Consider the following 25,358-nt stretch of genomic DNA (forward strand, 5'->3'; position numbering starts at 1 on the left):
GTGGAGGTGGGAGACACTCCAGCGGAGGCTCTGTTGGACTCCCCTGGTACGGTCCACTGAGTATAGTGGCCAGAAAGTCGGAGTCATGTGTATTCATGGAGACTTAAAAGACTACCCCACTGCTATGGTGTCTCTATCCACGGTTGCCGGCAGGTGGACCCACGAGGTGGCTGTCGCTACCAATCTACACTATGAACTTATAATAGGGAGAGACTTCCCGGGCTTCCCGGCACTGTGGCCTACTACGAGAGTGACTGATACCCATGAGACGGGGTAACCCTAGAAGAGTGGCCCGGCTCAGGGGGGAAACCAGAACCCTGGGAACCTGAGTCCGAAGGGCCAGCGGTAGGGGTGACCACCTGCCAGGCAACTAGCCCCCAGCACCTTTTTCCCGAAACCCAAAAGGAGGAGGAGAGGAGCGCTGCGGTAATTTGAACCTCCCGCCCCTGCTGCCGACCAATGATAGCGAACCGGAGAGGTGATGTCTAAGGATGGTGATTGATGGTGTATTATCACACCACCAATCACCATCCTGTTCCGGGTTATCGGGTCCCCAGAGACCCGAATAACCCAGAAACACAGCAAACCGGTGATCTTTTAGATTTTGTCATTGAATTTCCCTTGTGGAGGTATGTCCTTGTATGTCACTATATGCACGTTGCACTTTAGGTTGCACTTTAGGTCAGGGCTCGACAAATCCCAGGCGCCAGGTCGCCATGGCGACCAGGAATTTGATGCTGGCGCTTGGGTATTTGTCAGCCCGTTTTCAAAGGTGCCCGGGCGATGGGTGAGGAGCTGCCGTTCTGTCCGGAGGCAGCACCGTTTGAAACAGCTCCTCAGTCAGTGAGTCACAGCACACAGAGAGCGAGACGCTGGCAGCAGGGAGGGGAGGGGCTCGGGAGGAGTGTAATCTGATCCTAGAGTGGAAGCTGCTTCTGCCAGCCCCTCCCCTCCCCGCCCACCAACCAATCAGAGCTCAGGCAATGCAAGCACTAGCAGCTCTGGGTCACTGACACAAGTACAGGAAGGAGTCTAGAAAGAATCGAATGAGTCTCAGGTTAAAAGAATCTAAAGATCCGATTAGTTAGTGACTCATTCGATTCTTTGAGCTAAAAGAACCATCAGTCAGACTCTAGAACAGGTTACACTGAGGCTGTCGGCTGATGCTTTTGTTGCAGCAGTGATAAGATTAAGGGACAGGAGCAGAGAGATAAAAGTGACAGGACACAGTTTGCTACTTTTACACTAGCGTTCGGGTGTCCGCTCGTGCGCACCGTTTGAAGGGGCTCACGAGCGGCCCCGAACGCATCCGTCTGGCCCCAATGCATTCTCAGTGGAGGCGGATCCACTGAGAATGCATCCGCCTGCCAGCGTTCAGCCTCCGCTCCGCTCAGTGAGCGGACACCTGAACGCTGCTTGCAGCGTTCGGGTGTCCACCTGGCCGTGCGGAGGCGAGCGGATCCGTCCAGACTTATAATGGAAGTCAATGGGGACGGATCCGCTTGAAGATGACACTATATGGCTCAATCTTCAAGCGGATCCGTTCCCCATTGACTTTCAATGTAAAGTCTGAACGGATCCGCTCAGGCTACTTTCTGACTTAGAAAATTTTCTAAGTTATAATGCAGACGGATCCGTTCTGAACGGATGCAAACGTCTGCATTATAGGAGCGGATCCGTCTGAGCAGACATCAGACGGATCCGCTCCGAACGCTAGTGTGGAAGTAGCCTTAGATTACAGTCTGAGTTAACCCTTTAGGATCAAATTGGCTTCTCAAGGAGATCTATATGTTAAAGGCATCCCTTCTTCTGTCTCATTCAGTAGCTATATAACTAAGGGTACTTTCACACTTGCGGCAGGATGGATCCAGCAGGCTGTTCACCCTGTCGGATCCGTCCTTCCGCTGTTTCGCCGGACCGCCGCTCTGTCCCCATTGACTATAACGGGTGTGGAGCTCCGGCGCAGCACGGCAGTGCATGGTGAAAGGCCGCCAGACTAAAAGTACTGCATGTCCAACTTTTTAGTCCGGCGGCCTCTCACCGCGAACTGCACCAGAGCTCCACGCCCGTCCCCATTATAGTCAATAGGGTCCGAGGACGGAGCGGCGGTATATGTAACATGGCATACAGCATTATTGGGGGGGCTCTATGGAGAAGTGGGGGGGGCACTATGGGGGCACCTACTAGGGGCTTTATGACGCGGCTCCGCCTGGCTCCTAACTTTTTTAGCTGGCTCCTAGATTCCAAGGAAATTTGTCAAGCCCTGCTTTAGGTGATCATCCATTATATGGGTGTGCATTACAAATGTTTACACATTAGTAGTGTTCCACTGTTTCTAGATCTAGTATTGTAGAGAATGTATTTATGCGCAGATGTACAGGTGTGTTTCATGCCCCGGTATATTTGTGGATATCTGGATCCACACAAATTATATATTTGCATTCATATGAACCAACATCCACATGAATTATAGTATATAAAATGATGGTCTGATTATGTTTTGACTATTTTGGATCATGCTTTCCTTCTGCGCCCTGCCGTGTGCCCGTACAGCAGTTTACGATCATAAGTGGGGTGTTTCTGTAAACTACAGAATCAGGGTAATAAATATTAAATTTTGTTTGGCTGTTAACCCTTGCTTTGTTACCGGGAAAAAATTGATTAAAATGGAAAATCTGCCAAAAAAGTGAAATTCTGAAATTTAATCTACATTTTCCTTTAATTCTTGTGGAACACCTAAAGGGTTAACAAAGTTGGTAAAATCAATTTTAAATACCTTGAGGGGTGTAGTTTCCAAAATGGGGTCACTTTTTTGAGTTTCTACGCTAGGAGTGCATCAGGGGGTCTTCAAATATGACATGGCAACTTAAAATTATCCCAGTGAAATCGGCCCTCCAAAAACCACATGGCGTTCCTTTCCTTCTGCGCTCTGCCGTGTGCCCATACAGCAGTTTACAACCACATATGGGGTGTTTCTGTAATAAAGAATAAAGGTAATAAATATTGAAAACACTGATTAAAATGGAAAATCTGTTAAAAAAAATTAATTTGGAAATTTCATCTCCATTTTCCTTTAATTCTTGTGGAACACCTAAATGGTTAACAAAGTTAATCAGTTTTGAATACCTTGAGGGGTGTAGTTTCTAAAATGGGGTAATTTATGGGTGGTTTCTATTATGTAAGCCCCACAAAGTGGCTTCAGACCTGAACTGGTCCTTTAAAAGTGGGATTTGGAAATTTTCTGAAAAATTCCAAGGTTTGCTTCTAAACTTCTAAGCCTTCTCTAACGTCCCCAAAAAATAAAATGGCATTCACAAAATAATCCAAACATAAAGTAGACATATGGAAAGTGTAAAGTAATAACTATTATATGAGGTATCACTATCTGTTTTAAAAGCAGAGAAATATAAATTTGGAAATATACCATTTTTCCAATTGTTTTGTAAATTTGGTATTTTTTTAAATAAAAATGAAAAAAATTTACTGAAATTTACCACTATCATAAAGTACAATGTGTCACGAGAAAACGGTCTCAGAAGGGCTTGCATAAGTAAAAGCGTTCCAAAGTTATTACCACATAAAGCGACTCATGTCAAATTTCCATAAAACGCCTGGTCCTTAATGTGAAAAATGGCAGGGTCCTGAGGGGTTAAATGTATGTATTTTCTTCTGACCTTACAGCCTGATGAAGGTGGCAGCCGGCCACTGAAACGCATACCTAGCCTTTTATTTATAGTGCTTTATGTATGTTTTTAATAAATAATGTTATAGATAGCAGAGCAGCACACTTTTGTCTTTCTTTTTCTGCTCCTTGTTGAGCGAACGTGTTCCTATGTGTATTCCAGACTCCATCTGGAGGATCCCGGCAAACAAGCGCAGCAGCCTGTCCTATCCACTGTACAGGCAAGACCACGCTATTTCCTAGTGTTGTGCCTGGATTTGCACATTATTCAGTAAGGTATTCTCACCTTGAGTCCTTATCTGGGAACCCTAAGGTATTTCACAAGGGAGCACCCCCTATTGTTTTTGATTTTAATACTGGGTGGCATCTCTCCTCGCTGTGATACATCATGAAAAAGATAGACAAGAGGGATAAGACTAGAACTTAAGAATTTCAGAGCCTCATACAGGCAAAAACAAGACCTCATATGGCTATGTGAATAAAAACAAATAATAATAAAAAAGTTAAGGCAGCGAATAATAAAAACTAAGACGGAAAAAAAAACGGAAGGAGGATTAAATAGTTATATAAAAAGACTGGGCACACCTGAGGAAATTCTGTCACTACGTTTATTAATTGGAATATAAGACTAAAAACACATATAGCCAAAAGGGTATTGCACTCAATTAGCGCTCCAATGTATGGGTATAAAATAGGCTGTAAAATAGGATACAATATATACCACCAATATGTGGGTAATACACAATACACTAGATATACAATATACTCGATAAATAAACCTCCTGTGGATAAATAAGGTAAGATTAAAACATCAATCGATAGGATACAAATACAATAAATATAGCAGCATGTGTCATATGTAGCAGCGTTGGTGTAAGGGTCTATATAGCAGCGTAAATATAGTGTCTCCAATAATGATGAACTTGTTGCAGCAAAGAAAAACGAATGTAACCAACTGTATCAAGGCGGCTGATAGCCGCAAGTTATTTCATTGTTATATGTCCATTCCGATAATCAAATTCATGCGAAAAATTCAACAAACAATCTCCGTTATTTCCAGCATGGGATATTGCAGCCTATACGGTAGGTCAGTGCCAAAACCGCAGATGCATCTATAGTAGCATTAAATAGTATTACTGTTTAGTAGCTTTTAGGGCACAGAAAACTTGCTGCCTGCCGTACAAAAGGTTAGGAGTTCGATTCCTAGCAGAGACCTGAAAAATAATCTAAGTGAAAGTCATGGCACTTCCACTTTCCAGCTATTCTTTAATGGTAAGTTACATTTTTCAGCAAGTTTTTATTAGTACAATTGTCTATATTTTCAATAATAAAGAAAAGAGAACAAAAATGGTACATTAAAGCATGAGCAGTGCCATCCAGAGGACCTCTGGGATGGGAAGAAATGCTAAATCAGCCTATACAGCAGTACAAATCCCATATCTATGACCAAAAGTTCAATACAAACAACCATGACAAAGGACAAGACAACCAACGAAACACAAGGGAAGGGAACAGATAAGGGAAAGGAAGGGGGAGTAAGAGTAAGCATGAGAGGGAGAAGGGGAAAGAGGGGGACCTCTAAGGACATCAAGTAGGAGTCCCAGGGTAGCCAGATCACTTGGAATTGTTCCACGGTGTTATTGAGGGACTGCAGAAGTGTTTTTGGTTAGGCGGACTGCAGAAGGATACGCTGAATTTATGATGAGGTGTGTGCATTCTCCTTAGGGTATCCAGAAGCTCTCCTGGCCAGCTGATCACCAGATCTCTCCTCATCAAGAATGTCTGGACTGGATGAGGGGATGTATCTTCCATGCAGAGCAGCCAACAACCACCTTGGCTGAACTAAAAATACAGAAATTGGTTGGCGGCACAGTATTATTTTGGTGCACTCGCAATTCTCATAAACTCTTTACCTTCTTCTCTAATTGTACTTGTCTTCTCCATCCAACCCAGTCAGCCAAGCTGCACCAACACCTGACCGCCCATAAATAGTGCCTGCCAGCTATGTCCACAAAAGTGCATGCCAGGGGCTCCCAGGTTTCCGTATACAGTGCCAGCTAGTCTACCACCATACGTCATGCTAGCCAGAGTGCCCCCATACACAGCCAGCTAATGGCCCTATACACAGTACCACAGAGGGGACACTCTCCTGCCTGCAGGATTTGTTAGGGCACTCCCTGGATCTATTGATGGTGATCTCTGTCTCTCATGGTAGAATTAGGGTTGCCACCCAGCCGGTATCTCACCAACAAGGCCGGCATTTTAGTGGCAATATACCATTTGATCGTGCTGTGGGGAACACTCACTGCTGACTGGAGGACCGAGAAAGGGGCATTAATGGGGGGCATTATTCTTAAGGGGGCACTAATGGGTGGCATTATTCTTACTGGGGCGCACTAATGGGGCATTATTCTTACTGGGAGGCACTAATAGGGGCATTATTTTTACTGGGGGGATTAATCTTACCGGGGGCACTAATTGGGGCATTATTCTTACTGGGAGGCACTAATGGGGCATTATTCTTACTGGGGGGCACTTATGGGGGGCATTATTCTTACTGGGGGCACTAATGGGGGCATTATTCTTACTGGGGGACACTAATGGGGGCATTATTCTTATTTCCGGCACTAATGGGGGCATTATTTTTACTGGGGGCACTAATGGGGGCATTAATCTTACTGGGGGGCACTAATTGGGGCATTATTCTTACTGGGAGGCACTAATGGGGGCATTCTTCTTACTGGGGGGCATTGATGGGGACATTATTCTTACTGGGAGGTACTAGAGGGGGCATTACTCTTATTGGGGGCACTAATGGGGGGCATTAATTCTGGGGGGCGCTAATGGGGGCATTAATATTATTGGGGGGCACTAATGGGGGCATTACTATTACTGGGGGCACTAATGGAGGCATTATTAATTCCCTGTGTTAAGCCACGCCCCAACCACACCCCCTTTGGGTTTTTGCTTAACTTGGCCATGTTTTTGTTGGGAAAGTGGTAACTAGAGATGAGCGAATTTCAGGTTATGAAATTCGTTCACGCTTCGTTTACAGGTAAAAGGTAAATTGCGTTATGGATTCCGTTACCATGGACCATAACGCAATTCTATGACGGAATGCATGCCTCCCCTGCATAACGGAAACGGGACGGATTTGCAGCCCATAGACTTCTATTATGACAGAATGAATAACGGAATGCCTCTAAAAGCCTTCCGTTATGAATTCCGTCATAGAATTGCGTTATAGTCCATAACGCAATTCACCTTTTACCAGTAAACGAAGCGTGAACGAATTTCAAAATTTGAAATTCGCTCATCTCTAGTGGCAACCCTAGGCAGAATAGAAAAGGGTGTTGTGCGCTCCATGCCTAATGTCTCTCTGAATGGTATTCTCCAAGTTGTCTTACAATTAGAAGCACCCAGGAATGAGCGACAATTCCCATTCTGATCAGCAGAGCCGGTTTGAACTAATTCATTACTCCCCCTGCAGCAATTCCAATAGTACATTCCAATGAGGGAACTGCTAGTCATGCTACTAAATAAGTATATATTACTGCGAAGACCTGAATGGAAAGAGGTCAGAAAACTCGCCTACAGCCGCTAGCGCCACCTGTCGGCCCTTCACTATAACTACAGAGACTCTGTACATTGCAGGCAGCCGTGAAACGCAACGCGAGACGTATGACCGGAAGTAACTACTGAACGTCACACTAAACGCCGGAAGTGCAGACGCAAGCGTGGCACTCATGTTGACTGTGAATTAGCTGTGAAATCCCGAAGTGAAAATGGCTGCATCTTTTAGGAAAGCGTTGAAGTCCCGGCAGAAGGACCATAAGGAGAGGTCACAGGTGAGGCAGCGCTGTTATTGGCCTATCTAGTGACACGTGGTAGGCCAGAACATAATAACGTGTCTCTTTTTGTCTAGCCGGGCTTCCGTAAAAACCTAGGGGTTCTGGAGAAGAAGAAGGACTACAAGCTCAGAGCAGAGTGAGTATTCCAGACTCCTGTGTGATGCCCATGGCAACCAATCACAGCGCAGCGTGCATTTCTCAACAGCCGGAAATGAAAGGTGTGCTATGATTGGTTGTTATGGGCAACAAAGACAGTTTTCTGTAAGGGTACTTTCACACTAGCGTTTTTATTTTCCGCCACTGAGTTCCGTCCTAGGGGCTCAATACTGGAAAAGAACTGATCAGTCTTATTATCCTAATGCATTCTGAATGGAGAACAATCCGTTTATGATGCATCAGTTCAGTCCCTCTTACGTTTTTTGAACTGAGAAAATACTGCAGCATGCTGCTGCCAAAAATCCTGAACACTTGCCGGAATGCCGGATCTGGCATTAATTTCTATTGAAATGTATTAAGTGTTCTGGCAAAACGGATCCGGTTTTCCTTTTAAAAATGAAAAGAAAAAAAAAAAAGAACACCGGAGAGACGGATCCGGTATTTTAATGCATTTGTCAGACAGATCCGCATCCTGATCCTTCTGACAAATGCCATCAGTTTGCTTCCGGATTGCCTGCGACGGAACTGCCTGCCAGAATTCTCTGCCGCAAGTGTGAAAGTACCCTTACATTGAAATGTATTAGTGCCGGATCTGGCATTAAGTGTCCTGGCATGCGCAGACCTTTAAAAATGAAAAAAAAAAAAAAGAATACTGGATCAGTTTTTCCGGATGAATCCGGAGAGACGGACCCGGTATTTCAATGCATTTGTCAGACGGATCCGGATCCGTCTGACAAATGCCATCTGTTGGCGTCTGGATTACCTGCGACGGAACTGCCTGCCAGAATCCTCTGCCGCAAGTGTGAAAGTACCCTTAGGCCGTTTCCTAAATTTCTCCTATGGACTGTGTAGATCTGCTCTAAGCTGATCCTGTGATCTCTGCCCTGCTGTCAGTGTTTCTACAGTATATCTGTAATTGTTTCCGTTTTGGCTGTGTGGTATAAATAACATGAGGAGCGGGGAGAATACATGTACATAACAATGTCATTACCATTGGGGGGGTGGGTAAATTGCCCTGTATGGTCACTGATTGGGGCAAATTAAAACAAGAAAAGAGCTGCAGTAACACTACAGGGCAAGTGATGTATCCTGTAAGGCTACTTTCACACTTGCGTTCGGTGCGGATCCGTCTGGTATCTGCACAGACGGATCCGCACCTATAATGCAAACGCTTGCATCCGTTCAGAACGGATCCGTCTGCATAAACAGCTTTTTCAGATCTGAGTTTTCACATCGTGAAAACTCAGATACGACAGTATATTCTAACAGAGGCGTTCCCATGGTGATGGGGACGCTTCAAGTTAGAATATACTAAGAACTGTGTACATAACTGCCCCCTGCTGCCTGGCAGCACCCGATCTCTTACAGGGGGATGTGATCCGCACAATTAACCCCTCAGGTGCCGCACCTGAGGGGTTAATTGTGCGTATCATAGCCCTCTGTAAGAGATAGGGTGCTGCCAGGCAGCAGGGGGCCAGACCCCCCTCCCTCCCCAGTTTTAAATTCATTGGTGGCCAGTGCGGGCCCCCCTCCCTCCCCAGTATTAAATTCATTGGTGGCCAGTGCGGGCCCCCCTCCCTCCCCAGTATTAAATTCATTGGTGGCCAGTGCGGGCCCCCCTCCCTCCCCAGTATTAAATTCATTGGTGGCCAGTGCGGGCCCCCCTCCCTCCCTCCCCAGTATTAAATTCATTGGTGGCCAGTGCGGGCCCCCCTCCCTCCCCAGTATTAAATTCATTGGTGGCCAGTGCGGGCCCCCCTCCCTCCCCAGTATTAAATTCATTGGTGGCTAGTGCGGCCCCCCCTCCCTCCCCAGTATTCATTGGTGGCCAGTGCGGCCCCTCCCTCCCCAGTATTAAATTCATTGGTGGCCAGTGCGGCCCCTCCCTCCCCAGTATTAAATTCATTGGTGGCCAGTGCGGCCCCCCCTCCCTCCCCAGTATTAAATTCATTGGTGGCCAGTGCGGCCTCCCCTCCCCCCAATTAAATCGGATCCGTTGGCAATTGCACTATATTGTGTCAACGTCAAACGGATCCATCCCCATTGACTTGCATTGTAAGTCTGGATGGATCCGTTTGGCTCCTCACAGCCAGGCGGACACCAAAACTCTGCAAGCTGCGTTCGGGTGTCCGTCTCCAGAGCGGAATGGAGGCGGAACGGAGCCAAACTGATGCATTCTTAACGGATCCTTATCCATTCAGAATGCATTGGGGATGAACGGATCAGTTCGGGGCCGCTTGTGAGAGCCCTCAAACGGATCTCACAAGCGGAACCCCAAACGCAAGTGTGAAAGTAGCCTCTCATGTCAGGTTATTCAAATTAATCCGTTTGTTAGCTCTATCAGTTTCTGGGAAAGCTGGGTGACATTAAATATGGCTGCAGTGCTACCCTGCTTTACTACAGCCCTGAATGACAATCAGCCTTGTTATGTAATGGTATTTAGATCACTAGATACCCCGGTGGGAGCTGCGATGGCGGCTATATTGGTTGTCATCACCCAGCTTACCCAGAGACAGATGAATGAAAACGTCTGATTGTTATGGGATGTGTCTGCGATGCCACAGATGCCTCCAGTCTGCTCAGGCTCCTTAGCTCATTCTATATTGGTTTGTGAATTTACAGATTGTTGACCACTCCGGCTTTGTGTATTTTTATTGTAGTTTTTCATGTATGGGACACAGGTTGATGTGTTTTTTATTTTTATTTTTTTATACTTAATCCAGGGACTATAAGAAGAAAAGAACAACACTCAATGCCTTGCGGAAGAAAGCCCTTGAAAAGAATCCCGATGAATTCTACTTTAAAATGACCTCAACAAAACTCCAGGTGATTGACAATGTCTGGAGCAGTGTTCCTTTAGCTCAGGTATGGCCAACCTGCGGCTCTCCAGCTGTTGCAAAACTACATCTCCCAGCGTGCCCAGTCTGCCTACAGCAGGGCATGGTGGGAGTTGTAGTTTTACAAGCAGCTGGAGAGCCGCAGGTTGGCCAGCCCTGCTTTAGCGCTAGATTTAGGCCTCTTGCACACAACCGTATGGCTTTTTCAGTATTTTGTGGTCCGCAAAAAATACGGATGACGTCCGTGTGCATTCTGTTTTTTGCGGAACGGAACAGCTGGTACCTGATAGAACGGTACTATCCTTGTCCGTTATGCGGATAATAATAGGACATATACAAAGAAAGACACAAATGCAATAGCACTCTGCAACCAGCATTCTGCCCTGCCTCTATGCTGGATGTCGAATGAGGCATTGGTGTACATTTTGGCCAAAGCGTAATAAGCCACTCACCACGTCAAGGTCGCCTCTACGAGTGGTCCCTAACACTAGTTCCTACCTGTTTATGGGCCATAATAGCCACACATTGCATTTGTGTCTTTTTCTTTGTATATGTATTTTGCCATAGCGATGTGCACCTGCATATAGGGTTGTGCTGACTGTATCCCCCACATTTTTTCTTTGTAGTATATATTGGAGGCGTGGCGATCTCCATGAAGTCATGCACACCTGACCAGTTAATCTCCCCTGGAGGCTGGTTTTAAAGTCAGTATAAAACTGAGTCTACTTCTACAGGGCCTACCAGTAGCCATTTGGCGCCAGGAGAAGTATATAGTGGGCTCAGCGTGCATGTTGGTAATTGCATCCCTGGATCCGATGAAAGCTGTAATGGCACCGGACGGGGTTAAAAGCAGAGTGTGCCTGGCGTTCATGCTGTGCCTGCGCTCCCTGGACTTTGTGTGGCTGTCATGGCCCATAAACAGGTAGGAACTAGTGTTAGGGACCACTCATAGAGGCGACCTTGACGTGGTGAGTGGCTTGTTACGCTTTGGCCAAAATGTACACCAATGCCTCATTCGACATCCAGCATGGAGGCAGGGCGGAGTGCTGGTTGCAGAGTGCTATTGCATTTGTGTCTTTTTCTTTGTATATGTATTTCGCCATAGCGATGTGCACCTGCATATAGGGTTGTGCTGACTGTATCCCCCACATTTTTTCTTTGTAATAATAGGACATGTTCTATCTTTGAATGGAAAAACGGAAGGCATCCGGTTTTTTTTTTTTTTTGCATTTCCGTTGAAATGAATGTTTCTGTATACGGAATGCAAAAAAGGAACGTAAATGGGGGGAAAAAAAAAAAACGTTCGTGTGCAAGAGGCCTTAGAATGCTGGATTTTGTAGGCAAATTTTTTAAATCCGTTGTGTGACCATACTCGATGTGTTACGCCCCCCCCCCTTCCACAACTATCTGCCACTGGTACAATGTCTTATGTCAGGGATGGCCCACCTGCGTCTCCACAGCTGTTGTAAAACTACAACTGCCACCATGCCCTGCTGTAGGCAGTGTGAGCATGCTGGGAGTTGTAGCTTTGCAACAGCTGGAGGGCCGCAGGTTGGCCATCGCTGTCCTATTTCCTTCCTCTGGTCCGGCAACCCCATCCAAATAGCCCACTCGGATACAGCCTCCTTAGTAACAACTAGCTCCTTGTCGCCACCTATTGTTGGCTTTGGTAAGGGAGCCTTTTCATTGGCTATGTTGGACACTAGCAGTATTGCTGTGGTGGTCGGAGTGCTCCTCAGTGCAGGGAAAGTCTCATGCTATAAAATACACATGCGACTTCTGTCATCCACCCCTATGGCATGTTGGAATAGTCATAAAAGTGCAGATAGTTTTAAAAAGTTGACCCCCAAAGCAACATCATGGAGCTGCTCCCAATGTGGCTGACTTTGGCTCACCTGCAGATGCCATAGTTGCCCTTTCATTCCTGTGGATACCATGTGAGGCTACGTTTCCCCTGCAGAAATCTGTGCACCCCCAGTGATCAGCTGATTTGCATGTGTGTTTACATCCTGAGGACTATCACTGATGCTCATTTTGACTGTTTATATATAATTATCACTTAATATTTCCTGAAATGTATGGAGTGCTTATTGTCTCTACTGTTTTCTGAAGGACGGGGTCCACGTGATAAAGCAGAAGCCAGAAGAAGTCACTGATGAGCAGATGAAAATAATGAGGACGCAGGACATCAAGTATGTGGAGATGAAGAGAGTAGCAGAGGCTAAGGTAAGGATCTGCATATACTGTAGTGTATTTTATACTAACACAATACAATTCTTTTACACAATTGCATAACTGTAAATTGTATTCTCACTCTGGATGCTCGCAGACTATTGTATAAAAATGTCATTTTAGCGTACAGGCCACTGTCCACCTTACTCAGCCGTTAAAGTTAAGCTTTACCTGTGTATTCAGAATAATCACAGCTTTTTTTTGTCTCTTCCCTTTGAAGAGGACCTGTCGCCTCCCCTGACATGTCTGTTTTTCATAGCTTCATATATTCCCCATGTAATAACAATTCTGGATCATCTATTCTTATGTCTGTATGTTGTGCCATTCCTGTGTTATTTCTACTAGAAGTTATGAATGAATTGCTAGTAGTCTGCAGTAAGGGTACAGAGGGGAGGTAACCAGTTGGGGGTGTGTACCTGCACAGACTGAAAATGGCAGCACTGATTGGATAGACTGAGTCTGTGCAGGTACACCCCCCCCCCCCAACTGGGTACCACTCCTCTGTACCCTTACTGCAGACTGCTAGCAATTCATTCATAACTTCTAGTAGAAATAACACAGGAATGGCACAACATACAGACATAAGAATAGGTGTTCCAGCCTCTAGGAGCAACAGGGGCGTTTCACACGGGCGAGTATTCCGAGCGTATGCGATGCGTGAGTTGAACGCATTGCACCCGCACTGAATCCTGACCCATTCATTTCTATGGGGCTGTTCACATGAGCGGTGATTTTCACGCATCACTTGTGCGTTTCGTGAAAATCGCAGCAAGCTATATTGTGTTTTTTCACGCAACGCAGGCCCTATAGAATTGAATAGGGTTGTGTGAAAATCGCAAGCAAGTGCAGATGCAGTGCGATTTTCACGCACTGTTGCTAGGAGACAATCGGGATGGAGACCCGATCATTATTATTTTCCCTTATAACATGGTTAGAAGGGAAAATAGCATTCTGAATACAGAATGCATAGTAAAATAGGGCTGGATGGGTTAAAAAAAAAAAAAAAAAAAAAAAAAAAAAAAAATTTAACTCACCTTAGTCCACTTGATCGCGCAGCCCGGCTTCTGCGATAGGGAAAATAATACAATCTACAGAACACCGATCCCAAGCCCGAACTTCTGTGAAGAAGTTCGGGTTTGGGTACCAAACATGCACGATTTTTCTCACGTGAGTGCAAAACGCATTACAATGTTTTGCACTCGCGCTGAAAAATCGGATGTTCCCGCAACGCACCCGCACCTTTTCCCGCAACGCCCATGTGAAAGAGGCCTTAGAGTAATTGATGAAAATAATCTTTAGAGTGAAAAGTTTGTGGCACAGCCCTTTTAATTGCATAAACTGTCAGCATGATCAACCCTATTAAACCAGGCATATTGCCGGTTAGGGTTGATCATGTTAATTGAAACAATATATTTCTATTCTCTGTAGCCTGCAGTATTGCTGAGTTAGGCCTCATTCACACATCAGCGTTCGGTCAGTGATTTCCATCAGTGATCGTGAGCCAAAACCAGGTGTAGCTCTAAACACAGAACAGGTGCAGATCTTTCCATTATACCTGATCTCTGAGGAGGCTCCACTCCTGGTTTTGGCTCACAATCACTGACGTGTGAATGAGGCTTTATGCTGACTTTTATCTTTTATTCAAATTAGGCAGTTGGAGTAGAGAGGGGCTAGCTTTAGCTCTTTGAGCACCAATAAAGCTATGCCCCTAGTGCTCACTTCTCTCCCCCCTCCCCTCTTTATCAACTCTAAACCTCACATCCAGTACTTGTCTTCTTGCGCCTGCTCTGTTCTGCACATTCTCGGCGCCTGCGCAGTACAGGTTCACAGTGTGCAGCAATGTCATTCCAGGTGCTCCTGTTCAGAGACAGGATGAATGCTTCAGAGTAGAATGAGGTTGTCGGCGCCTGTGCAATCTGAATCTGTGCCGCTCGGCAAGCCACAGCAGATGGAGGGTGCAGCTGCTGATTTTGAAGAAAACCAGTCACATCTTCTGATGTCTGTTTTAGTAACTACCTGCATCCTCTATGTAATAACAATTCTGCAGCCTCTTTTCATAGAACTGTTATGCCATTCTTTTCCTGTTAGATTTCTATGAATGATTTGCCAACAGTCTACAATAAAATTCCATCTGTGTGTCCCTGCACAGTCTGACATCATTCAGCTGCTGCTGCCAGTGGTGTACTGTGTGGGGATACCCTCCCCACTGGTAGCATCCAGATGGACTTTTATTGTAGACTGCTGGCAATTATTCATGAACTTCTAGTATGAATAAACGAGGAACGACTCGGCACTGTTGTAAGCATAGATGCTCCAAAATAGTTATTACTAGTGGAATGCAAGAGGTGGTAATTCCTTTTTAAATGGGGTCTGTCAGCAGTTCTAATCATGTTAAACTGCTGCCAGCAGTAGGTATGGGCTGGGGAGAGCAGGATAAACATATCTTTTGTGGAGCTTCTATTATCAAGGGTAGTGTGATTATGAAGTTTTATTCTGCCAGATTTTGCTCCAGTAGGTGCACTGGAGGCAGGGCTTCACTGTGACTTGTTCTCTGCTCTTTGCATTGACCTGAGTCTCAACCCCTTCTCTCTGCACTGTGACAGCTGTAGCATCCATCCAGGAGACCATTCTATCCATCACTCAAAGCACTTCACAGTGACGGTCACTTCATTTCAAATAGTATGTTTGTACAGCTCTCTCTAGCTTCCACCTACTGCTTGGTCAGAACTGCTGACGGACTCCCTTTAAAGTGATAACATTGAGTTATTTGAGAGCAGCTCCAGGCGAATGTTCAACTGGTGCAAATTTTAGTGATACAGTTCTGAAGTAGTTAATGTGACATAAAATGTCTTATCTGTAATTGTGTAACATATGCCGCTGTTTAGCTTAGGGTTGTCACAATACCTAAATTTCTCACCCATATTCATTGGGGGACACAGGAACCGTGGGTATAGCTATGTCCTCTAGGAGGCGTTGACACTAGATAAAGCTGTTAGCTCCTCCCCTGGCAGCTATACCCCCTCCAGCCTGGAGAGAGAGCTTCAGTTTTTTCTAGTGTCAATAGGAGGCAAGCTCCTGAAGATTTTTTTTTTATTCTACCGGGGTTGAGTTGCGCCAGTGCCGGTCACCCGCACTGCTGCCTCCCCCACATAAGACAAGGTGGATCAGGGCAGCCTCGCTCCCCTGCATCCCGCCAGCCAAGGGGTCACTCGTCCAAGTCCATCAATTCCAGCGTCCTGCCACTATGGTGCCAGTAGCTGAAAGAGTGACCCTGCTGGAACAAGAGGAAGGGTGAAGATGGTGGCTGGACAGATAAGTAGAGGCTCAAAAACCACCTGCAAGGATTAATCCATAAAAGAAGCAGCAGTTTATTCTCAGCAGCATCAAGCAGGGCCGCACAGTGTCTCTCTGAAAAGCGATTCACTTAGCGCTGGGCCGCGATCGGGGGTCGGAGCCTAGCGCTTACTGCACTGTTAAGCAAGGAAGTTCGAGGGCAATTCTCCCCGACACTACCACCATGAGTGTCTGGGAGCGCTCGGTCAGACATGCAGAGAGGGGAGCGGAGGAGGCTCCCGCTCCCCGACACTACTGCATGATCCACCTCTTCTGGGAGCGGACGCGCTACAGTGAAGGGGCATGCACCGAGCGCGCCGCTCCGGAGGGGGTTAACTGTCGCGCGATCGGCCGAGCACCGCATCGGTGTTCCGGACCGCGTGTTTTCCTGTTGGCCCGCATTAGTTGAGGTTTTTTTCGCTGGCATACTGCTCCGGTCCCTCTGCCCTCCGGCCGACCGACTGACTTCGGTCGGCCGTGTGCAACATGCGGATCCGGCCACCCCCGCTGTAGGGGGGGGGGGGGGCGCATGCATTGGCGGAAAAACAGGAAAGGGAGCAGCGAGGCTCCCCCCTAGGTAGGATTGCAGGTGTCAGGGCACTAGGAGGTTAATAACGGGCGCAAATTATTCCCGCCACTTACCCCCCCCCCCCCCCCTTCCCCTTAAGTGCTTGGCCCTGCCCCCTCCCTTCCTCAGGGCAGCTTAACCTCTTCTGGCCAGCCACCTCCTGCAGCCTGCTCCAGATATTCTGAGGATTCTGTCTTCAGTACAAGGTGCCTGTAAGTTAAAACAGTTAACCCCTTCCTGCCTCTCTGCCCACTTGTCGTTTGGGCATCCTAGTTTTCCTTAAAACCCCCCCTCCTTCCCCCAAAAAACGATGCGCGTTCATAAGGGCCCCCCCTACAGAGACGGTATTGCATTCCTCTGCCTCGCCACCGCAGGGCCCCCCCCCCCTCCTGTCTGTGTGGTACCAAGCTGGGCCCATGTCCTATACGGACAAAGGAGGACCTCTCATAGTTCCCTATCCGCCCTCCACGGTCGTTGGTTGATAATCCTCCACCTGCGCAGATCCAGGGAGGACAGCTGGAGTATTTCCATTCCACCCTCCGGGGTCGTCTGGTTGATCAAATCTACCTGCGCCATCCAGCGCAGAACCTCTGGAAATTCCCATTCCACCCTCTGGGGTCGTCTGGTTGATCAAATCCACCTGTGCCATCCAGCGCAGAACCTCTGGAAATTCTCATTCCACCCTCTGGGGTCGTTTGGTTGATAGGCTCCGCCTACGCACTCCAGTGGATGGACCTCTAGTTCCCACTCCACGTGCGCCATCCAGCGCAGAACCTCTGGAAGTTCCCATTCCACCCTCCGGGGTCGTCTGGTTGATCAAATCCACCTGCGCCATCCAGTGGAGAACCTCTGGAAGGTTCCCATCCATCCTCCGGGGTCGTTTGGTTGATAGGCTCCGCCTACGCACTCCAGTGGACGGACCTCTAGTTCCCACTCCACCCTCTGGGTAGTTTGGTTGATGTATTCCCACCTACGTGGTCTACAGCCGCCACGGGCAAGCTTTTAAACGGTTGAACTACGCGTAAGAGGGCCAGAGCAGAACATTCTCTTCGGCCACCTCCGTTACCCCCAGCTTCCTCCCTACGGTCTCGCTCAGACACACCACTCCACTCCGTAGGCATTATAGGTGAACTAAATGCTAGAGCGCTGTTCAGTGATGCCAGTGGGCGTTTTCCCCCTTCTTAGGGGACAGTATTGCATTCCACTGGGTACAGTATGCATTGGCCTGTTCCATACATGGCGTTCTGGCATTATCACCGGTTACAGTGTTTACTGTAGGCATTACCCCTTCCTTGGTGGGGTAATTGCACTCTCACAGGGTACTGGATTCGCCATATGCTTTGCCCTTCCATCAACTGCGTAATCTCTCTACCGTTGCATTCTGTTCCTGCCGTAAGCATGACCAATTCCGCTGGCAGCACTTCCTGTAGGCATCACCCCTTCCATAGGCGGAGTAATTGAACTACTACGGATACAGTGCTTGCCTCATGTTCTGCCCCCTGCGGTAGGTGAACTAAGTACAGTTACACTGGGTTTAGTGCTGGACGTATGCATCCCCCCTTCTGTAGGTGGCGGCATTGCATCTCCACTGGTTTCTGTACCTGCCGTATGCATTAGTCTTTCTCTCATCATTGTCCTTCCTGTTGCATTCCCCTTCCACGAGTGATCACTTACAGGGGAATACCTGAGCAGCTTAGATTGCTACAGTTCATCTACGCTACAGCTCTAGATGCCTTAGCTTCTTCGGGGGGGCGTGGCGTGGCAACAGTCGATACCCGCGGATGCCGGTGCTCTACATCTGCGGTGTATGGGTGCCGCCAGTGGATACGGTCGCTGTTTCCACTTGGTATCCTTCTTATCTTTCGGTGCTGGTTTGGAGCATGGTTGTGACATCCTCTGTCTCTCAGAGGGGTTGCCTTGCAACAGTTATGTGTCCTAGAGACCACCCTTCTTCATGGGCCTCTTCGGTTCCAGTCGTTCAGGACATGCATCTGCCATTGCGCATATTCTGGGGAGTACATTTCAGCGAGTCGAGTGTTCACTGACTCTGTAGTCCCCCCTCAGCTGGGGGTTCTACCCGGACGCTAGCTTGCTGTTGCTCCTGTTCAGAGCCCTTCCAGGTAATGTGTTGAAGCTAGCTCTTCTTAACTGGGGCAGTATGGTGCCATGGCTTCTACGGATGGCCTCACGGCTTCCCTTTAGTTTTGCGCCGACGGGGCACCCGCTGGCTACTTCTGGGAGAGTAGTATTACCACTACATACTATGGTTCTTACTACACAGCTCCTTTGTCAGGTGGCGGATTCTTCTAGATCTGAATTGGTGGCCTCTGCGGTGTGGCCCCCTCCTCCGCTGGAATATGGGCTAGCGATACAGTTGTGGCTTCCCTTACTTTACTTCCTCCCCTGGCGGAGTTTTGGCACAGCCACTCAATCCCTGGCTACATCGGCATTTGCACTGGGTATTCTTTAGTGGCCTTCTATTCCAGAGTTTCGGACCCGCCTGGTGGGATGTGGCACGCTCCACATCTCTCCTTTTGCAGGTGAATCCTTCCATTGGTCCTGGGTGCGTAATCTGTATATATTTATATTACCTCTCTTAAGACATCACTAATGTCTAAGTCACGTCAGCCCTCTGGTGATCATACTTCCCACCGCCCATTCCAGGGGTAGACTGCGAGACTCCCCACACCAGACGGAGTGGGGTTGCTGTCACGTCTTGCTGTGTTGATAGACGTTCCATTCCTGGTATTCCCCTTCCTACCCAGAGTTCTACGGAAGATCAGTATGGAGGGTATTCCGACTATCCTAGTCGCCCTGGGGAATGGCCGTCGCACGTGGTACGCCGACCTCGTCTCCTTCTAGGGGACGTCCTTGTCACTGCCACTCTGCGAAGGAAGGACATTCCAGGATCTCTTCAGGACCTGGAGGTCGTCCTGGGTTTCTGTGGAAGCGGAAATGTTCTGCCACTTTGTTTTTCTCCCTCACGGTCCTGTCCTACAATCAGGGTTGGACCTTGGTCTGGCCCTTAGTTCTTGCAGAGTCAGGCGTCGTCGCTTTCTAGCGCTCTCAGGTTCCCTGGGGCCTATAAGGCCCTTCTTCAGGGAGTCGCTCATACGGTTCCTCCGTACCGTCCTCCTTTACCGCCTTGGGATCTGAGTTTAGTCCTCTCAGCGCTCTAGGCTTTCCCTGGAGCCCTTGTGGAAGGGTTTTTCCGACTCCTGTCTTGGAAGGTAGTTTTTTTTCTGGTCGCTATCACTTCCATCAGACGGGTGTCTGAGTTGGCGGCGCTCTCTGCAGAGAACTCTTCCTGGTTCTTCATGGGGTCAGGGTGGTTTGCTGGCCTGTCCCTTCTGTTCTTCCGAACGGGGTCTCTGACTTCCATATTAACGAGGAAATTGTCCTTCCCTCACTGTGCCCATCTTCTTTACCCGAAGGAAATGGAGTTACACCATAGGACGTTGTCAGAGCTCTGAAGATCTGTTTAACAGCCTCCGGTCCCTTCCGCCGTACGGATTCCCTTTTTTGTCATTCCGGAGGGTCCTCGAAGGGGATTGGCGGCTTCCAAGGTCGCAATCGCACGCCGAATTCGGTCTACATTTGCTGAAGCATACCGCGCCTGAGAGCAAGGTTCCGACCTTGGGTGTCACGACTCCTCCACCAGAGCGGTGGGCGCATCTTGAGCTTGAAGGAATCGCGCTTCGGCTGCTCAGTTGTGTACGGCGGCTACTTGGTCCTCTTTACACACATTCACAAATTTTTCCAGGTGCATACTTATGCATCGACGGACGCGGCCTTGGGCCGCATGGGCATGCAGGCGGCAGTTTCTTAGATACCTGCAGGGACACTTGCTTCCATAGGTCTGTGGTTTTTCCTCCCTGTGGACTGCTTTTGGACGTCCCATGGTTCCTGTGTCCCCCAATGAATATTGGCGAGAAAAGGAGATTTTTGTATAACTTACCAGTAAAATCTCTTTCTCGCTCTTCGTTGGGGGACACAGCACCCACCCAGTTTTGTTCGACTACAGTTGAGCAGTTGCTGGTTTGAACCCCGTTGGGTCTTTTGGCATGGTTGGTGTTCCATATTTTTGTCTTTCGTTGGCTTGCTTCTCCTACTACTTGTACACAAACTGAAGCTCTCTCTCCAGGCTAGAGGGGGTATAGCTGCCAGGAGAGGAGCTAACAGCTTTTACTAGTGTCAACGCCTCCTAGAGGTCATAGCTATACCCACGGTTCCTGTGCCCCCCAATGAAGAGCGCGAAAGAGATTTTACTGGTAAGTTATACCAAAATCTCCTTTTTGATTTAGATTTCAATACCGTAAAAAAGTATTGCGATACTTGATACCACGCAAAAAAAAAAAAAAAAAAAAGCTCCAGTAGCGTCCTGGCTGCCATGGTAACCGATCGGAACCCCGCAATTTCACTGCTGTGGCTTTGATCGGAAGCTGCCACTGCCACCAATGAATATAACAATGAGGTGAGGGGGGACACCTGTGGCCACTGTGTCACTAATGAAGATAATTAACATGATTATAATACAGAAGGGGGAGCCCACTGCGCCACCAATGCATATGATTAACCCTTACATACAAATGTAGGCTGTGGGTGCCGGCCGTATCACATACCCGGCCTCTATGACACCAGGGACGGACTGGGAACCTAAAATGGCCCTGGAAAAAATACTAAAAGTGGCCTTGTCTTGTAGTTGGGTCCAAATTGATGGAAGGCAAGGCCAGCAGTACCATATTGTGGCACATTATACCCCCCTAACAGAGCCAAATACCACAGTCCATCACAAAATACACCCCCAAAAGCTTCCACTGGCTGGCCATGCGGAGGGCTGAGGCGGGCCTCCGGGCATTGGCTCACCGGGAAATTTCCCTGTAAGGTCTATGGCCAATCCGCCCCTGCAGGGCGCTGCGATCCCTGTCAATTAACCCCTCAGGTGCATGTGTGATACGGCCGGCGCCTGCAGCCTACATTTGTATTTAAGGGTTATGCATTGGTGGCGCAGTGGCCTCCCCCCTCAGTATTCTAATTATGTTAATTATCTTCATTGGTGGCAGTGTCACAGCCCCTTCCTCCTCTACTGGGCTGGCTCAGGAGAACATGGTGCGCGCCGAGGGCGGTGCGCGCCATGTTCTCTAACGGATACTATGCTGCACAGTAGCGCAGCCTATTATTGGAAAATAGAAAATCCCGGTATTGTATCGATCCGGGTGTAAAAATATCGACCGCTCGATACCCGTTGCTAACCTAGTTTAGCTTGAGCCTAATGCTGCTGGAGTAGCTATGACAGTTAAAGAATATGTACATGCCGATTAATGCACCTTCTCCTACTGCACTGCCTCAAAGCATGGTGTTTTATGTTACAGAAAATTGAACGCCTCAAGTCTGAACTCCATCTGCTGGATGCTAAAGGAAAGCCTAAGAATAAACATACTTTCTTCTGTGACACCAAGAAAGAAGGCAAGTCGACCTATTTCATCAGTAATGCAATGACTGTATTCACTATTCGTATTGCTGTATAGTATTACACCACTGTTATGTTGTGCGCATTGTGGCTCCAAAACCCATGTCGCAGACCTCTCAACTAGACAAGCAAGCACCCTACTCTGTATTGATGAGAGTAAGCACCTGGAAAACATCTGTCTGCAAATGGGGCTCCTTTCACTTTTGGAGCCATGATGCCACGTCTAGCGAGGACGTTGACTGTAGGGTATTTTCCTCCACTTGGTCTCATTTTATACACTCTTACGTGCACTATGTCCTGACGATGTGTCAGGAGAAAAGTGCAGCGCGCTGTGGGCCGGCGGGTGACCACGGAGCGGTGAGTAATAGCAAGCGCTTCACTCCTGCTATGATGTCGCATGACAAATTCGCATTGAGGACTTTTTTGTGTCTAATTACTTGATTCAAGCCCTGCTTGTGTGTGCTCGCTCCCGAGGCTGTTGCAGTAGGAGATTCTGTATCGGACTCTGGGATAGAAGAGCAAATCCTCACATCCAATGATAAGTTGCTTGTCACAATCTGCTCTCTGTAAAAGTTTCCCCTCCCATCAGCATTCAGGATTAAGTTTATTCTGGTTTGGTGTATATGGTTTATATATATATAATATATAATATATATATATATATATATATATATATATATATATATATATATATATATATTCACTCACTCACAGTATGTGTGTGTGTATGTCCGCTACAGGAATCCGCACCGTCGCATGGCACCCAGGTACATCAGGTGTCCGAGAAGGATTTAGACCTGGTGTCAGCTCTTTAGGACGTACCGTTCCTGAGATATTCCCAAAAAATGCATTAGCCAATAGAAGCTTGGTCACATGACCCTTATCAGCCAATAGAAGCTCGCAGGTCCTCCAGCCTCCACATACAGTTTTACTTCAGGTTTCCATAACAACCCAGCCATTTTTCTTCACTCCTGTAGGAGAGCTTTAAAGGAAATCTGTCACCAGGATAATCGCTATTGAAGTAAAGCCATGGCCTTATAGCACTTCGTATCTTATTTTCAGATGTGCCTTTGTTCCAGCAATAGATGTTTTTATTCTCTGAAAATCCAGTTTATTTGGTATGCAAATGAGGCAGTATGGTGCCCAGAGGGGCGTCACTCTTGCAGGAAGGAGCCCAGACACGCCCCCTGCCACAATGTGTCCACCCTCAAGACTGACCAGGTTAGGCTACGCCCCCTTCCACTCCTAAACCGACAGGGATTGAAAAAAATGAAGGTAATAATCAACTTCTGTCAGCTTCAGGGGTGGGAGGGAGGGTGACTTTCTCCCTGCAGCTCACACTACCTTAGGCTCCACTACACTTAGGCTTCATTCAGACGTCCGTAGTGCATTGCGGATCCGCAATACACCCGGCCGACACCCCCATAGAAATGCCTATTCTTCTCCGCAATTGCGAACAAAAATAGGACATGCTCTATTTTTTTCCGGTGCTGCAGACTGGAAGATCCGGGCCGCGCTCCGGAAATGCGGATGCGAACAGCACACTGTGTGCTGTCCGCATCTCTTCCGGCCCCATAGAGTGAATTGTTCCGCACCTGTTCCGCATAATTGCGGAATGGATGCGGACCCATTCTACGGACGTGTGAATGGACCCTTAGAGTGAGCTGTTCAAAAGGACACACCCCTGATCTGGTTAGGCCACGCCCACTCCTCAGCCGCATGAGATTGAAAAAAATGAAGTTAAAAATCAACTTCTAGGTCCCGCTAAGCCAGGCCCATATCTGGTTAGGCCAAGCTCCCTACACTCCATAGCGGACAGGGATTGAAAAAATGAAGGTAAAAATCTACTTCTGTCAGCTGCAGAGGTGGGAGGGAGGGTGACTTTCTCCCTGCAGATCACACTCAGACAGCACAGTGCTGCTGTTCAAAAGGACACGCCCCCGATCCAGTAAAGACCACTGTTAAGGGGGCGGGCCCCTGTGGAGATCACTGTCAAGGGGATGGTATGCTGTGAAAGTCACTGTTAAAGGGGAAGGCTGCTGTGGAGGTCCAATTTTAAGGGACGGGGCACTGTGGGGGGGGACAGTGTTAAGGGGTGGGGGGCTGTGGAGGTCACTGTTTTGGGGGCGGGGTGCTGTAGATGTCACTGTTATAGTGGATAGTGTTGATATCTTCATATTCACACTACTTCTGATAACAAAAGCTAAAAAAAAAAAATTTGTACTGCACTCCCTAGCCCGTACCTAGCATGGTCAGTACTGCTGGCAGACTCCCTTATCAGTCTTGTCTATTTTATGTCTTTTTTTGGTTTTCTACGTAGTGCTCAACTTTGACCTGGCAGAACGATTGAACACCGCTCCGGAGTTGGTTAACAGAGTGTATAACAGACCTACCTTAGAAACCTTACACAAGCAGAGAATAACGGGTCCCACTAATATGAGTGTGTTAAAAGTAAGTCATTTTTATGCATAGATTTTGCCATTTTATCTTTTTGTAAAACAGTATTAGGCTCTGTTCACATCTGAAATCTCTGCACAAAATGATTCGGGTGTTTTTTAATGAATCTGTGACTGAGGCTCCTAATGGGGTCTCCAACGCAGATGAGAACACAGCCTTAACGTGTGTGTTTTTGTTGTCAGGCAGTGTCTGTAGCACCATTTAATATATATATTTTTTTTTATGGTGGTAAAATAAAAAAAACACACATTTCCACCAGTGTTCTGTGCACTAAAATGACATTCTGTGGGTCATTAAGATTAGTCATACCAAACTTTGCATACTATTGCAGGCTATAGCATTTTCACTGGCTTCCTGTTAAGCTCTGCTGCAGGCAGGGCTTAACAGGCAGTTTCCTAAGGCCCCTTTCACACAGGCGAGTATTCCGCGCGGATGCGATGCGTGAGTTGAACGCATTGCACCCGCACTGAATACCGACCCATTCATTTCTATGGGGCTGTTCGCATGAGCGGTGATTTTCACGCATCACTTGTGCGTTGCGTGAAAGGCTACTTTCACACCTGCGTTCAGGTGTCTGCTCGTGAGCTCCGTTTGAAGGGGCTCACAAGCGGCCCTGAATGCAGCCGTCCGGCCCTAATGCATTCTCAGTGGAGGCGGATCCACTGAGAATGCATCCGTCTGCCAGCGTTCAGCCTCCGCTCCGTGAGCGGACACCTGAACGCTGCTTGCAGCGTTCGGGTGTCCGCCTGGCCGTGCGGAGGCGAGCGGATCC

At 47.7% G+C, this 25,358-nt stretch overlaps 1 protein-coding gene across 3 annotated transcripts in view; it reads left to right on the top strand.

Annotated features, from left to right (window-relative positions):
• The window catches only part of UTP11 (UTP11 small subunit processome component), a 66,778-nt gene that overhangs the window by 39,359 nt on the left and 2,061 nt on the right, over positions 1-25,358 (top strand). The window contains exons 1-7 of one of the 3 annotated variants that reach the window (XM_040424448.1): positions 3,875-3,958; positions 7,337-7,530; positions 7,608-7,669; positions 10,413-10,515; positions 12,639-12,752; positions 22,032-22,125; positions 24,450-24,580. In XM_040424448.1, coding sequence (XP_040280382.1) covers positions 7,468-7,530; positions 7,608-7,669; positions 10,413-10,515; positions 12,639-12,752; positions 22,032-22,125; positions 24,450-24,580 — 567 coding nt within the window. In that variant the 5' untranslated portion in view covers positions 3,875-3,958; positions 7,337-7,467. Of the gene's footprint in view, positions 1-3,874; positions 3,959-7,336; positions 7,531-7,607; positions 7,670-10,412; positions 10,516-12,638; positions 12,753-22,031; positions 22,126-24,449; positions 24,585-25,358 lie in introns of those variants that run through there. The other 2 variants (XM_040424447.1, XM_040424449.1) reach the window with 2 other exon arrangements.

This window comes from Bufo bufo, chromosome 3 (assembly GCF_905171765.1).
Source record: "Bufo bufo chromosome 3, aBufBuf1.1, whole genome shotgun sequence".
Taxonomy (NCBI): domain Eukaryota; kingdom Metazoa; phylum Chordata; class Amphibia; order Anura; family Bufonidae; genus Bufo; species Bufo bufo.